Raw genomic sequence first — 14,331 nt, 5'->3', positions numbered from 1 at the left:
TAAGAAACTAAAGTGGTCCAAAGCTTCAAAGATGGGCTAATTCCAATTTGGGTGTTGCTCCCTCCACCCCCCAAGTAGATCCTGCACCTCCTCACTATTTTAATTTATTTTAAAAATATTCTATATCTCCTCACTATTTTTTTTTATTCCAAAAATACCCTAGACCTCCACACTATCTTTAACAATCTTTCTCTTTATCTCTCTACATTAATGGAACATTTATATGGTTCAGATTTGAATTTGTGATATATTACAAAATATAAAATTCAGAGGAAACTTCAATATTAGTACTTCTACCATCTCCATTTTATAAAATTAAAAGTTAGATGCAAATACAAAATAATAAACATAATAATATTAATATTAAATAATGATATATTATTATTATTATATACTAACTTTATAATGATGAAAGAACTAAATAAATTCTAAATCTTTAACAAATATCTTTTTTTATATTTTAAGTATTTAATAATATTTTTATATTATTTATTTAATAAATTAAATATTTTATTTAAGTTATTTGAGTCAAACATGTCGGTGAATTAAAACATAATATAATGTTAAAAATTATAGATATTATATATAAAAAAACACACATATATAAACATTTTTTTAGAAATTTAGAACAAAATTTTACCATTTATTAAGTAATTTGAAAAGAAAAAAAATATTCAGCAGCGAAAATAAGGTTGAACCAAACTTATTTAAGAAAATATATCACAAGTTCAAATTTGAGTCATGTAAATGCTCCATTAATCTAGAGAAAGAAAGAAAAAGATTGTTAAAGATAATGGGGAGGTCTAGGGTATTTTTGGAATAAAAAAAAATAGTGGAGAGGTGTAAAATATTTTAGAAATAAATTAAAATAGTGGAGAGGTGCAGGACCCACTTGGGGAGGTGGAGGGAGCAACACCCTTACAATTTTCATTGAAAGTTAAGGGATTAAAAATATATTTAATCCATTTAGAAAATAAGGAAGATGTAATTTATGTGCCATAATCATGGAAGAAAAAACAAGAAAAAATGGAGATTTTGAAATGGGAGAGATGTGTTTATGGAAGAAGAAAAAGAAAGTATGGTGAAGATTAATTGATTAGAATTTTTAATATTGTTTAATAGACGGGTAGAATTGAGATTAAAAATTTGATAAAGGTGTAAGAAGAAAAAAGGAAGCGTGGAAAAAGAAAAGTCCTTCAAGCATGAGACTAAACATCTATGGATAATTCAATAATAAATAGAAGAGTATAAACCTAAAAAAAAATTTCACTTAAATACACTCCAGCAAAACTTTAATATCATGTTAAAAAATATACTTTAAACTAAACTTAACCATACACTAATTTATGATATGATTACAATTACCCATATGCTATAATTAAACCTTATTTCTAAGTTATGTAGGATATTTGACATGAAATCTCTTTATTTATTAAACCATTGTTATCTTTTGGTATATTCTTTGTAAGAATTTTTAGAATTGTAGTATTTGTGTCCTTGCACTCTCTCAATTGGCAATGCTTATGAGAATTAAGAGACAATATGTTTTGCAAATCTCATTCAATTGAGCGAGAGGACATTGCATAGACTCAAAAGTTGTCTCCACTATATAATCAAAGCAAATCAACATTGTTTAATGGTATGGTACGATGAATATGTTCATTTTCCTTTTATTAATTCACTTTGCATAAGTTTAGTTAACTTATGAAAAAATAAATCAAAAGAGTTTTCTTCAATTTTAGTATTTGACAAAAATGCTTTAAATAATTTCACAAAACTGAATTATTTATTAAAAAAAAAAACTATACTTATCATATGATAGATTTCCAATAACTTAAGTTCTACAATTCTTGTTAGTTGTATCGTGTATCATTTTCTTTCTTCTTTTTTTTCCAACCAAGATGATGTAAGCAAAATCATAAAAATATTTGATAATATTAACAAATTTAAGAATTAATTGAAGTTGAATCCATAAATTTAAAGACTTATTTTTATAATATTTTTTTCAAGTACTAATGTAGCATTACCTGATAGGATTAAAATCTCCATTTGCTCTTAAAATATTAGAAGTTGGAAGTACATGTATTGGAATACTCTGTCCATGCCCTATTCTAAGAAGAAGCATATAACTGAATGTTTAATTCTTTGATTAGCTTTTAAAAACACTAACTTTTTTAAACTGTGTTCGAAGCCACAATCTCCTTAAAGTTTTGGAGTGTAGACACAAAGCTACCATTTCATTTATAACGTATTTCTTGCTGTTCTAGTAAAGTTTATATTTTAAAAATTAGAATCCAAATAGTAATAATTTAAATAAATAACAATTGGTAATTAACAATTGACACTGATGTCAAGAGTGACGTATTGCAAAACTTGTGAGTTAGTTTATTGTTAATAGAGAATAAAATAATAATATATGTACACGTATTGTTTGGTAATTGACACAATACCATACCTTTATTATGTATGATTAAAGAAATCAAAGTAGAATACGATTACATCACATGTGGCCGTACACTACCTAAACCACGAACGTGGACAGATCATGGACGCCCAAATTCAAAAACACGATTTAATATGAAATTAGACATCACCTGCTCCACTGTACTATTTAGTCAATAATAAATTTAAAAAATATAATTATTAACAATTATTCCGTTTAAATATTAATGGTTTAATAAATACGGATTAATATCTATTTCAAGTTTATATTTATAGATTTTATAATAGATTTTTGTTAATAACAATTTAATTAAAATTCAATAGTTAATAATTACACTTTACATTTTCATTATTCAATATTAGAATTAATTGTTTTCGTTATTAATCAATTGATTTCCCTCTTTAACTGTCTGGTGCAGATGATGATTTATTTATACATATCAATAATATTTGACTTTCTAATTTATGATTGATTAGACAATTATATGATATACTAATATTCTTATTCAATTATGATAATTTATCAGTAAATAATAATTTAAAATAAATCTTAAAAAATGTTTTAGTTTAAATCTTAAATAACAATACTAAAAGTTTTCAATTTTTTTACATTATTACTGTGTTGTTAAGTTTATTGATCTTTATAATAACTTTTTGCTTAACATTAATTTTAATTGATCGATTAAGTAAGAGCCAAAGCATAAGATTTTGTTAAACTTTCACTAACACGGCACATTCCAAACCGCTTGAAAACAAAGGACAACCTCATGAAAGCAACTTGTCGTACGTACGTTCCGTTACTTTTCTAAAAAAAACACCTTAAAAAATTTAGTTCCTAATATTTGAAATTAAGATTTTGAAAGAAAAAAAAAACACTTTTTTAAATTAAGATAGTTCCTAATACTTTTTACCATTTTACTTTATTTTGAAATATATTTGTCAGCTGTACGCAGATTTAGAAAATGGTTGGATCGTTGACAAATTATTAATTACATGCTTCAAAATTATAAAATATATATTGTTCCAGGTAATTTTGGGCTGAATAATAACCAGATTTTACATGTAAAATGGAAAAGTTGACAGAAATCATTAAAATTTGTCAGCAAGCAATATTAATATTGCAGAGAAGGATAGTGGCTGAGAACTGTGAATTGTGAAAAGAATAGTAGAATTGAATAATTAAGTAAACTAAGATAAGGCCAAAATAGTGCTGAATCTGCTGCTGCGTCACGCGACTAGGAACTCCTCAATCCATCCACATGGTGACTCGCATTCTGGGGAAGGTCTTTTCTGCTTTGGCCTTCACATATATGTTATCATAGCTATACCCTATGTGTCAGCAAATATCCATCACCATGGATTCCTTCTTCTTCCTCAAACCCATGCTAGCTTCTCAGAACCACACATTACAGCAGGGCACGGATTGGTCATGGATGCTGGAGTTCCTCAAGGGCATGGTGAAGCCTGTGGCTGCTACAGCGGTGGTCTTTCTCGCTGTGGCCTTGTCCTTCTACCAGAAGCTTGGCCTCGAGCTGGAGATGGTTGTTTCCATTCTGAGGGCATTTATTCAACTTTCTATCATTGGCTTTGTGCTGCAGTTCATCTTCAACCAGGACAACGCTGGATGGATCCTTCTAGCTTACCTTTTCATGGTTAGTCCCTCTTCGTTCTTTCTCCGTTATTCGTTCTTTTCGGTTAATTTCACGTAACAAATTTCAATGGTCACTTTCATTGGGTTTATCTCAAGTAAATGTATATATTTTGTATCAACAAGTTTTGGCTCGAATTTAAGATCATTGGGATAACCCAAATGGTTGTTAGACATTGTTGAATAGGAAATCCGTCTGCAAAGTCCAGAAAAACCAAAGGGTAGGAAAAAAAATATACTTTTTAGGAGTTTGATAAACAAAACTAAGATAGTTTGTGTTTTTAGTATAGGTTGCAGTTACCCACAGAAGAAAATGTCTGTCTTTTTTGTTGCAGGTAATAGTTGCTGGTTACACTGCAGGTCAACGTGCAAAAAACGTGCCTAGAGGAAAGTATGTGGCTGGGGTTTCCATTCTCACCGGAACTGCGGTGACCATGTTTGTGCTTGTGTTGCTGAGCGTGTTCCCTTTCACTCCCAGATATATAATACCTATTGCTGGAATGATGGTTGGAAACGCCATGACAGTAACTGGTGTTACCATGAAAAGACTCCGAGAGGACATCAAAACACAAATGAACTTGGTATGTCTTATAATCCTCCTTATCGATTCATCTTCTGATTATGTATTACACAATGAATAATTCAGCTGCAAGCTTTGCTGCTGCACTAAGATGAGATCTGCATAAGGTTGAACAGATCCACACACGCCACCAAAAAAAGAAGATTGAAGTCAGTCAAAATATCCAGCTCTTTTAACACCAACCACAAATTCCAATTGTCGATATTTTATTACTAAAGTTCTTGATTTTGCAGCGTGGATTACTAAAGTTCTTTGTTACTAAATGATTGTAATTTGCAACTAGTTTCTATTAAAATGAAACACACTTGCATAATATTTTTTTAATATTTGAAACTAACGTCTTCGATACATCAGGATTTAACTAATACTTTTTTCTATTAAATATATATGAATGTTGGTTTATCAGTGCCAATTTTAAGAAAAACACTTAAACATTTATGAGATATTGATTACAATGTCAAGTGTAGGTGAGTATAATTAAATTAGTGAGTAAAATAGTTGTAATTGTTTTAGATGAAGTGATTGAATGTTTATTGATGATAATTTGTTTTGCAGGTTGAGACTGCATTGGCTCTTGGTGCAACACCGCGAGAAGCAACGCAGGAGCAAGTGAAAAGAGCAGTGATATTGGCTCTTTCACCAGTGGTCGACAACACGAAAACAGTAGGTTTAATATCTCTTCCTGGGGCAATGACTGGTCTGATTATGGGAGGTGCCTCACCATTGGAAGCCATTCAACTGCAGATAGTGGTGATGAACATGTTGATAGGTGCAGCAACTCTTAGCAGCATAATGGTCACATACCTCTGTTGGCCAGCATTCTTCACCAAGGCCTATCAGCTCGAAACCAAAGTCTTCTTAACTTGATTTCTAACTTCAACCCTTCATTCATATTCATCCAATTATATATCTATATATATATATATATATATATATATGATTTTCAATTCCTAAAAGGTAATTCAGTAGATGTTTACTCCAATTTTTATATTGTCTGACGAAACTGATTCTTGTGTAAATCTTCAAAATCACCTTAAGCTTTTCAAATCTGGATATATAGATCGCTTATTTAAAGCAAATAACTCACTTTATAGCATAACTTTGTAAGTAATTTACATCAGTGAGAAAGGTTGATTTATTATGTAAATATACATTACAAATCATACGTTAATGGTTAATGACAGAGTTCACAATGTAGCAATTTATAAGTTATTAATTCTAATTCATAAAAGATTATAGTAGTTTTTGTTTTACAGCTAATTAATACTTGATAAAATACGGTTTTGTTATAATTTTTGTCAGACATGTGATGGTGATGTGTAATGTAATTCATATATTATTAGTGGATATAATCAAATTACATTAATTTTAAAAAGATGAAAAAAAGTTAAGAAATAAATTTGATATTTTCTCATGGAAATAAAAACTAAAAGCGTATTTAAACCAATATCTTTTCGTCAAATATATTTTTAGAAAATTAAAATTTATTAATGTTTTGGTTTTTAAATTTTAAAAATGAATAAGTATAATTTTTTTAAAACAACTATTTTTAAGACAAATTGTGTTAAACGATATTTAAGAATTGTACCTTATTAAGTGCTTCCTTTTGCATGATTGATTACAAAATTATTGAACCATTCTGGGTTTCATTTTTAACAATTATACATTTTCTTAAGGTACTAATATTATAATGTTTGGTGTGATCTTTTGGACAGCTGAAACATTCATTGTTTTCATTTAAATATTTGTGAAGTTGATTGAGATGTATTTTATAATAATGGTGATTAGCATCTTCTTCAAAGGTTGATTCATTCAAGATCCTTGAGCTGCTTCCTTAGGATTGTTTTGTTCTGAATGAATCTTGCACTACCTTAAATAATTTGTTGTATATTCTCTTATGGACTATCCAAATTCTGACCCTTCTATTATTAATCACTTTTCTAAAAAAATTAAATTCCACCACTAAATTATTAAAACAAATGTATTTATTTGTCTTAAACAAATGTTTAAAAAAAACGGAAATTTTATGTTTATGTTTTAGAGGGAACGATCAAAAGATTTTTTTATATATACATATATATAATTACACAATTCATTTATCTAAAAACAATTATTCTAGATTTTGGGGATTAAGAATAGATAATTTTTTTAAAGGAATAAAACTATAACATTTTATTTTATAAAATCAGGAAACAGATGAAGGTATTCTCTAGAAAATTCAATGCACATGACTTAAATTTATTGAGGAATTATTTATTTATTTTTATATATATTTTCTTTTAAAAGTACTTGCGCCTGAACTTTCAGTTAATCAATCATATAATTGAGTTTAAATAATTATTTTGAAGATCTTTACGAGTTTATCAACTTTACCTTAACAGAACGATGCCGTTTCAGAAGTAATGACGTGGCGGAACATTCTATTGGGTTGTTGACGCTACGCTATGATACAAGTATTATTCTTCGGAACGCACCGCCAACCAGACCGTAACGAATAAAGCAGTTGCAATCCGTGTACAACCTTGAACGCTGTCGTTTAAGCTTCGTATCTGAATTCTGACTTCTTCTCCAACCTTCCTTCATCGATCTCTCTTCTGATCTCCATCTCCATGTTCATGTCGCTTCCTTATTCGCTTCTCCTTCTTTTCTCTTCGATATTATTCTTCACCGATTTCCCAGGTTAATTTTCAATTTTCTCTTTGTTTGTTCGTTTATAGGTTTCATGAAACATAAAACTAACTGTTTGTAGCACAGGGTCGGTTGTATCTGCGGAGGTGACTCTGAGCTCGATTGAGATCTTCACAACCCACGAGTGGCTAAAAGCCACTCCAGCTGTCTATTTTCGGTGCAAAGGGGACAACAAAACCAACTTGCCTGATGTAAAAAAAACCAACGTTTCTTATACTTTTAAGGGTGAAGAGTCTTGGCAGGTTCCTCCTTGTCCCCTTTTGTTTTTTAAGCTTTTCCTTCACTATTTTTAATTTGAGTTTTATTTTATAAGTCATGAGAAGGTTATCACAGGAAAGAGGAGTGATCAAATGAATTTAATTATCATTATTAGGGTTTTAGAATATTTATATGGAAAGGTATTGTTGCAATATGCAATTCCTTGAACTAGGATGTATCCTATATATAGCAGCTCTCTGTAATGTACTGCGAAAATTACATAGAAATAACTGATTGGGAGTTATTCTTTTATGTTGAGCTGTCTGAATAGTTATTTGCTAATGTAATGCTTTGGAGATGCTCAGTGAAGAAATTTCCTTGAGCTTAAGAAATGGGCAAGAGGGCCTTCTCTTTTATCAGGATCCATATGATATGACTGTGTTGGCACACTTTGGTTGTTGCAATACAGAAGAAGGGTGCAAGTGTATTGACATTCAGATCACAGAGTAAGTAGAGAAGCCAAACAACCAGCTGGCCAATCAGGTTATGAAAACCAAACAACTGCATGGCATCCCTTCATATATTTGAGAACCCTGCAAGCAGCTTGGTAGTGAACCAAAGTTGGATGAGAAATAAACTGCTTCAGCTGCTGAATGATAAAAATATCGTCGTCTCTCGTGAGAATGATATAAAGCAATCTCCCTCTGAGATGCCTATTCGATGGAACGTCTTCATAAGGCTTTATTCAATCTGAACGGATCTTAAATGAAAGGGTCAAGTTTGAACTGGTTTGGATCCTAAGTTACCAGATTCAGCAACAGGGTCCAAACATTACTTCCTTTCACAAAATGAAATTGTTTGGCAACAATCAAACCAAGAAAAAACTTAAGGACTCCCAAATCCTTGGGACATACTTGATGTGTTCGAACTCTATCAAAAAATTTCCAGCACAGATGATATCATCCACATCAACTAGAAGTCTTGTGAAATGAGTACTAGTAGTATTGCCAAAGAGGCAGTGGTCAGAGAGCAAAACTTGCTTGGAAAGCTCACCAGCTGCATGAGAGAAAAAGTGCTTACAGGATATGGTGGCTATTAGAAAGCAAAATTATCTTTGAAAAGCATGGTGGTTGCTGAAGAGAAAAAAAAAATGCTCAAATAGAATAGCAAGTACTAGAGAAAAATACTCCAAGGGAGCTGTGGCTGCAAACGAGCAAACAGGCTCAGAAGGTGTGCCAGCTGCTGGAGAGAAAAACTAGTTAGAGGGTGCAGCGGCTGCTAGAGAGCAAAACAGGTAAAAGGGTGACTGCGGCTGGAGAGCAAAACGGGTCAAATGGTGCAGTGACTGCTAGAGTGGCTGGCAAAGAGAAAAAAAAAAAAAAAAAAGGCTTGGAGGGCATAGTGACTTTCGGATTTGATCTTTGCATGGCAAGGCGATGCCAGCAGTGGTCATCGTGAGCCAGAAAAAGCTCGCTAGACAGTTTTTAGTGGTGAACAATGACACAAACTAATTGTGAAACACACTAAAAAAATTAACAAAAACCAAAAAATATACATGGTTTCTAAACAATTTACACATATGATTAGTGGGTCCAAGGAAAGTGCGGAGGTTAGGTTCCCTTCTCCTTAGGTTCTTGATATCAAATATGATGAATTCTGTATATTTTAGACCACAATCTAATAGATCCTAATATCAACAGTTACTATATCTGTAGGCTTCTAACATATCTACAAGATTCTAAAATCATTCAATTCATGTAAATGCAAACTTTGGATGGATGCATGCAAACATTTGTAAACTTCTCAACCACAAAGAATGTATCAAAGTAATCCAGCCTGTCAACCTTATGATAACCTTTGGCCACAAGACAAGGTATAAGTCAATTAATAGATCCTTCACCTCAATGCTTTATTTTATATCTCAATTTTCTATTAATGGGTTTCAAATGAGAAGATGAACTAGTTTCCAAGTGTCGTTGCTCCCTATAGCTATGAGCTCACCCAGCATCAAATGATTCCAACACTCTTATTCATTTGCCTTAGCATTGGATTAGAGACTTAAAATGCAACATGTGTTGTAATCGGATGTGAAAAACAACAAATGAAAGGGAAAAGGTTAGCATCAGAAACAGGACAAGAAAGAAGGTAGTATAAGGAAGAAGAATTTACTGAATCAGTTGAGAAGCTGAATATGTACTCAGCAAGGTGATGTGGCTGATGTCTAGCTTGTGTGGATCTTCTTGGTGGAGGTTCAGCCTATGCAAAGTTAGGTAACTAGTTTCAGTATATAGTACATGAGGGAAGCAACGTGGTTCTACAAAGTGATATTCTCAAGAAGTATGAAGTGATAAGTTATCACTGTCAACCTTTTAAGGAAAGATTGTCTCATGGAAGATCACACTGCGGTATTTTGAACACTTTTCTGCTGTTGAAATCTAGCGATACATATCCCTTTGTTCCCATTTTGTAACCTAGAAAGAAGGCATTTTCTAGCTCAGGGTTCAGGTTTGGCAACATAGTGATTGAAAGACTTTGGCATCACTATAATTAACCACGTAGCAACTGTCAGGGGGGAGCTTTTTTTATAAAATGCAGTTATGAACTAGGGACTGGTTTATGATGTAATTGACACGGGTAAGGGCATAAGACAATTTTTTTTTAGAATATGAAAAAGTTATCTGCATAAGTATATGTCGGTGCTTCCTCTCAATTCTATGGTTTTGTAAGGGGGATTCAATGTAAGATTTTTGGTGAATTATTTCATTAGATACTTGAAGCTGATGAACCGGAAAATCATGTCCATTATCTGTACAAATCAGTTTCGCTCATGCATCATGCTGAGTTTGTTCTCAGAACAACAAAATTCTAAGTATGAGACTCGGCTTTGAGTTTCCACTATGTAATGCATATAGATCTGCCGAAATCATCCGATACAGGTAAAAAGTATTTGCATCCAAGAATAGAAACAATGGACAAAGGGTCCCCATTTGTCAAAATGTAGCATTCCATATCTCTTAGAAGCTTTTTTATGATTAAGAGTTTATGGTAATCTCTTCTGGCTTGCGTAATCATAATGGCATACATACTAATTCTTATTGACTGAAATGAAAAGTTGAAGAAAGACTACATAGTAAGGACATTCTCCCTCGTAAAAAGTGTCTCAACAGAACTGTCATAATGCAGTCTTGGCTTAGGTATGAAATTGGAAATATATTGGGTACAGCTTGAACTTGAGCTCGATTGGTATCAATCACCAATTCCCTTCAACTTTATCTGCAAAGCCAATTGACCACTGGGATTTTAGATACAGCAGAATTCACTGACTCATGAAATTCGAGAGTACACATGAAGAAATGACAAAGCTTGGACTCTGAAATAGATTGAAAGAAAATTCGTGTTAATAGAGAACATTAGTGTGATATAAGGTGGAAGAATAATTCAAAGTTCTTGCAAACTGTGCAGTCACGGTTTCCATTTGGTAGTGTAACATTGATTGTCTTAATACTGTTATAAACACTGAACCGATCAAGAGATAAAAATACTTGATTGTTGGCTCCAGAGTCTAATATCCAAGAACCAATACTGACACATGAGGAAAAAAGTTAGGACACAGACATTATGAGGTGGATTGAGATCCTGGCTTGGTTTATGGCCAACGTGAGGAGAGGGGCTGACCTGATTGGAAGTGTGTTTTGTTTATAGAAGAATCTTACTTGTACAGAATTTTGACGGCAATGGAATTGCATAGGGCAACTCCTGACTGAGCTAAGATGAAATCAACAATAGCTCTTTGTTTGTACAGTTAAAATTGCAAAAATAATACCTGCTGGGTAGCTATTCTGTTAAGTTGAGCTGGTTGGGTACTAATTGGGTTATGATGAGACTGGTCATCTTGTATCTCGTGTAACAACGAGGTCTAAAAATCAGTTATTTGAACTCCTTGCTTCTTTGTACAAAGTACTGTTATTTTTAATTTAGGCAGTTGGCTCATCTTGTTTAACCAAAAAACAACTATTAGACTGGTTTGCTTAATCATTAAATTCATGTGACTTTGCATTTTGTAATTTCAAACGTTACCTTTTGAGATTTCACTTAATCATTATGTATGAATTTGCATTTGCAACTGCTGAGATTTTGCTTTGTGGTTCCAGCCTTTAACTAATTTCTCTGGTAAAAAGTGTAAACGATGTGGATTCTATGAAGAAGACAAGATTCTTTATGACGATGTGTTTGACGAGTGGGAATTGTGTCCTTCTGATTTTACGGCCCCTGATGGAAGATATATCCACTTCAAGGAAAACGAATTCAATGCTAGTTTTCTCTGCTCAGATTGCTTAAATATTACTGGTGGTGAGTTTCCTGCTACCTTTTTTTCTTGGAAAACTCCTTACAGCTATCATGGTATTAGACTTCACAGACAACTGTGTGATGGTAGTTGGGAGTTATATGATGCCAATGCAACAATTATGAAGTTATGAAAAGAAAACAAATTCAACTTCTGTCAATGGTTCTTCTAATCTCTAATATGGTGCTTACAGTTCAATTTTGTAATTTTTTAAAAAGTGCTAGTAATCTCAATTATGTCACCATTGATGACCTGCTTAGAAGATTATTTGGCTGAGAATCTAAACAAAAAAATAAATTATCTTAACCTTTTTTTACCCTAACCAACTAGACGAAGGATTAATTGGTGGTGTTAATAAACAAGAGGTAGGATTTATTTGTCTTAAACTTCAATTTTATATGGTAAGTATTATATATAATCTTTGGTCTGATTCAACCTAATGGGACAAGTCTTGATTACCGTTGATATTGTTATCTCATGTCTGAAATATACTTTTCTCATCATTGTTCATTCATTTTGTTCTTGTGAGTCTGTGATTTCCTGGGATTGCCCAAATTAAGTTTCTTCCACTTCGCACTTTTTAATTAACTTTTCATGTTGTTTTATAAGTTATTTTTCTCGCGTATGAATGCATCGTTACTGCATTACTTGCTAATATATGTTTGCAAAAAAATGTGTTTATTTGTAGTTTCTGTCTCTGCACTGCCGGCCAAGAATCAAGATCACAGTAAAAAAGAAATGCATGTAGCAGTTATCGTTTTGCTAACTCTTCTGGGCACAGCCATATTGCTTCTGGTAACGCTGGTTGTGTACAAGTATTGGCAAAAGAGGAAGAGGGAGCAGGATCAGGCTCGGTTTTTGAAGCTATTTGAAGATGGCGATGACATTGAGGATGAGCTCGGCTTTGGAACTATAATATGACAGCAAATAAATTCCCTCTTGTACAGTAGGTTTACCTCACAATTTTGTTTAAGAAAATTTATTGTTCATATTACCTGTACATACCACTACCACAAATTTACGTATGGCTGTTTGAACTTCACCTGACAGAAATACGTTAACAATCAAATTATTTAAGATCACTTTTACAAATTTAAATCTTCAGTCCCACACTCTATCATCCCACCAATCAAATGCTGCACTTCATCTAACCTTTTATGCATATATTTATTGTTCCATTCTCAAAATACCCATACCATAAATCTTCCCTTCTACTTACAGAGTGACACATTAAAAAGCATATTACCTGTCACAAATAGGCAGCAAAAGCAATTTGTAAACAGCCATTGCATCTTGGTTTTGCATTGGACAAATCCATCACATTACCAATTTCAAGAGCACCATTATAACACTTTGTCAATTCCAAGAAAAACTTGCTACTTAATTTTTAATTTGAAATGAAGGATCTAATTCTTTGAGATAAAAGTAGCTTACTCAAATAAAGACATTTTTATCTCTCAAAAATGATCTTCTCAAGCAAACAATTATGATTGATTGCAAGACTACTCGAGTTTCTACATAACAAAACAATAAAATTGAGAGTGACGAAGGCAGTTATTATGTGAATAAGGCCAATATTAAAGATTTGTTGGGAAGCTCATTTACTTACCTCATACTAGAAGAATATAATGAATGATCAAAATGGAAGAAATTTCCATGTTGTAAGGTTTAATGCAGAAGTTAAATTTTGAGATATGACACAAGGAGTGCGCGAATTATTATGGATGAGAATTATTTTAATTTTAAAGTGAAAGAACCTATGATCTTTTATTGTGATAATAAATTAGCTATTAGCCTCATAATCTAGTTTAGTATGATAAGACTAAATACATAGAAATAGAAATAGATTGACACTTTATTAAATAAAAAATTGGATAGTGATTTTATTGCTACTTCTACATCCTATTTGGACTTTAGTTAGTAAATTTGTTTGCAAAAAGTCTTTTCACTAACAATTTCATGATTTCACATATAAACTTGAAATGACATATATACAAGAAGGAGTCTTGTTAGTTGAATATTAAATATTATTGAAAGTTGTTGATGAGATATTAAATTACTAAAAATTGTTAAAAACTTTTAAAGATCTATTGTTTTCTATATATAGAAGTGGATGTATTTTTGTAATTATTACTTTAAGTTTGAATTTTCAATATATAGAAGTAAATGTATTGTTTAGAATCAATAGAAAGTCTTCTTTCTTCATTATTAATTCTTTCCAGTGAGAATTATCAAGTAATCCTTAAAAGAAATTTAGATACACTTAAGTTTTAAAAATTTCCATTGAGTAAGTTAGTCCTTGTATCAATAATTTGGTTAACTCTAGGGGAAAGAGGATTTCTACGATATGTTATAAGCAAACACTCAATTGTGATCGTCAAAGTAGTAGAGGCAATATCTATCACTCATTTCTACAATGAAAAATGATAA

At 31.8% G+C, this 14,331-nt stretch overlaps 2 protein-coding genes across 2 annotated transcripts; both read left to right on the top strand.

Moving 5' to 3' along the window:
- The first annotated feature begins 3,568 nt into the window (after positions 1-3,568).
- LOC106757328 (protein ALUMINUM SENSITIVE 3) lies at positions 3,569-5,798 on the top strand. The gene is made up of 3 exons (XM_014639971.2): positions 3,569-4,094; positions 4,426-4,671; positions 5,226-5,798. Exons 1-3 carry the CDS (start codon positions 3,774-3,776, stop codon positions 5,535-5,537), a joined length of 879 nt encoding a protein of 292 aa, XP_014495457.1. The 5' UTR covers positions 3,569-3,773; the 3' UTR covers positions 5,538-5,798.
- Positions 5,799-7,138: 1,340 nt separating this feature from the next.
- On the top strand, positions 7,139-12,999 carry LOC106758014. Its single transcript, XM_014640897.2, has 4 exons — positions 7,139-7,349; positions 7,425-7,600; positions 11,708-11,906; positions 12,590-12,999. Exons 1-4 carry the CDS (start codon positions 7,280-7,282, stop codon positions 12,820-12,822), a joined length of 678 nt encoding a protein of 225 aa, XP_014496383.1. The 5' UTR covers positions 7,139-7,279; the 3' UTR covers positions 12,823-12,999.
- Positions 13,000-14,331: the final 1,332 nt, after the last annotated feature.

Source organism: Vigna radiata, chromosome 3 (assembly GCF_000741045.1).
Source record: "Vigna radiata var. radiata cultivar VC1973A chromosome 3, Vradiata_ver6, whole genome shotgun sequence".
Taxonomy (NCBI): domain Eukaryota; kingdom Viridiplantae; phylum Streptophyta; class Magnoliopsida; order Fabales; family Fabaceae; genus Vigna; species Vigna radiata.
Note: the sequence above shows the minus strand (reverse complement) of the source record. Positions and strands in the feature narration are given on the sequence as shown.

What these genes read in the sequence shown, in the direction of transcription:
- LOC106758014 (XM_014640897.2), top strand. Translation starts at nt 7,280, where the DNA reads ATGTTCATGTCGCTTCCTTATTCGCTTCTCCTTCTTTTCTCTTCGATA. An exon ending in ATTCTTCACCGATTTCCCAG is followed by an intron (nt 7,350 to 7,424) that starts GTTAATTTTCAA and finishes TTTGTAGCACAG; the next exon opens with GGTCGGTTGTATCTGCGGAG. An exon ending in TTGCTTAAATATTACTGGTG is followed by an intron (nt 11,907 to 12,589) that starts GTGAGTTTCCTG and finishes GTTTATTTGTAG; the next exon opens with TTTCTGTCTCTGCACTGCCG.
- LOC106757328 (XM_014639971.2), top strand. Translation starts at nt 3,774, where the DNA reads ATGTGTCAGCAAATATCCATCACCATGGATTCCTTCTTCTTCCTCAAA. An exon ending in TTCTAGCTTACCTTTTCATG is followed by an intron (nt 4,095 to 4,425) that starts GTTAGTCCCTCT and finishes TTTTTGTTGCAG; the next exon opens with GTAATAGTTGCTGGTTACAC. An exon ending in TCAAAACACAAATGAACTTG is followed by an intron (nt 4,672 to 5,225) that starts GTATGTCTTATA and finishes TTTGTTTTGCAG; the next exon opens with GTTGAGACTGCATTGGCTCT.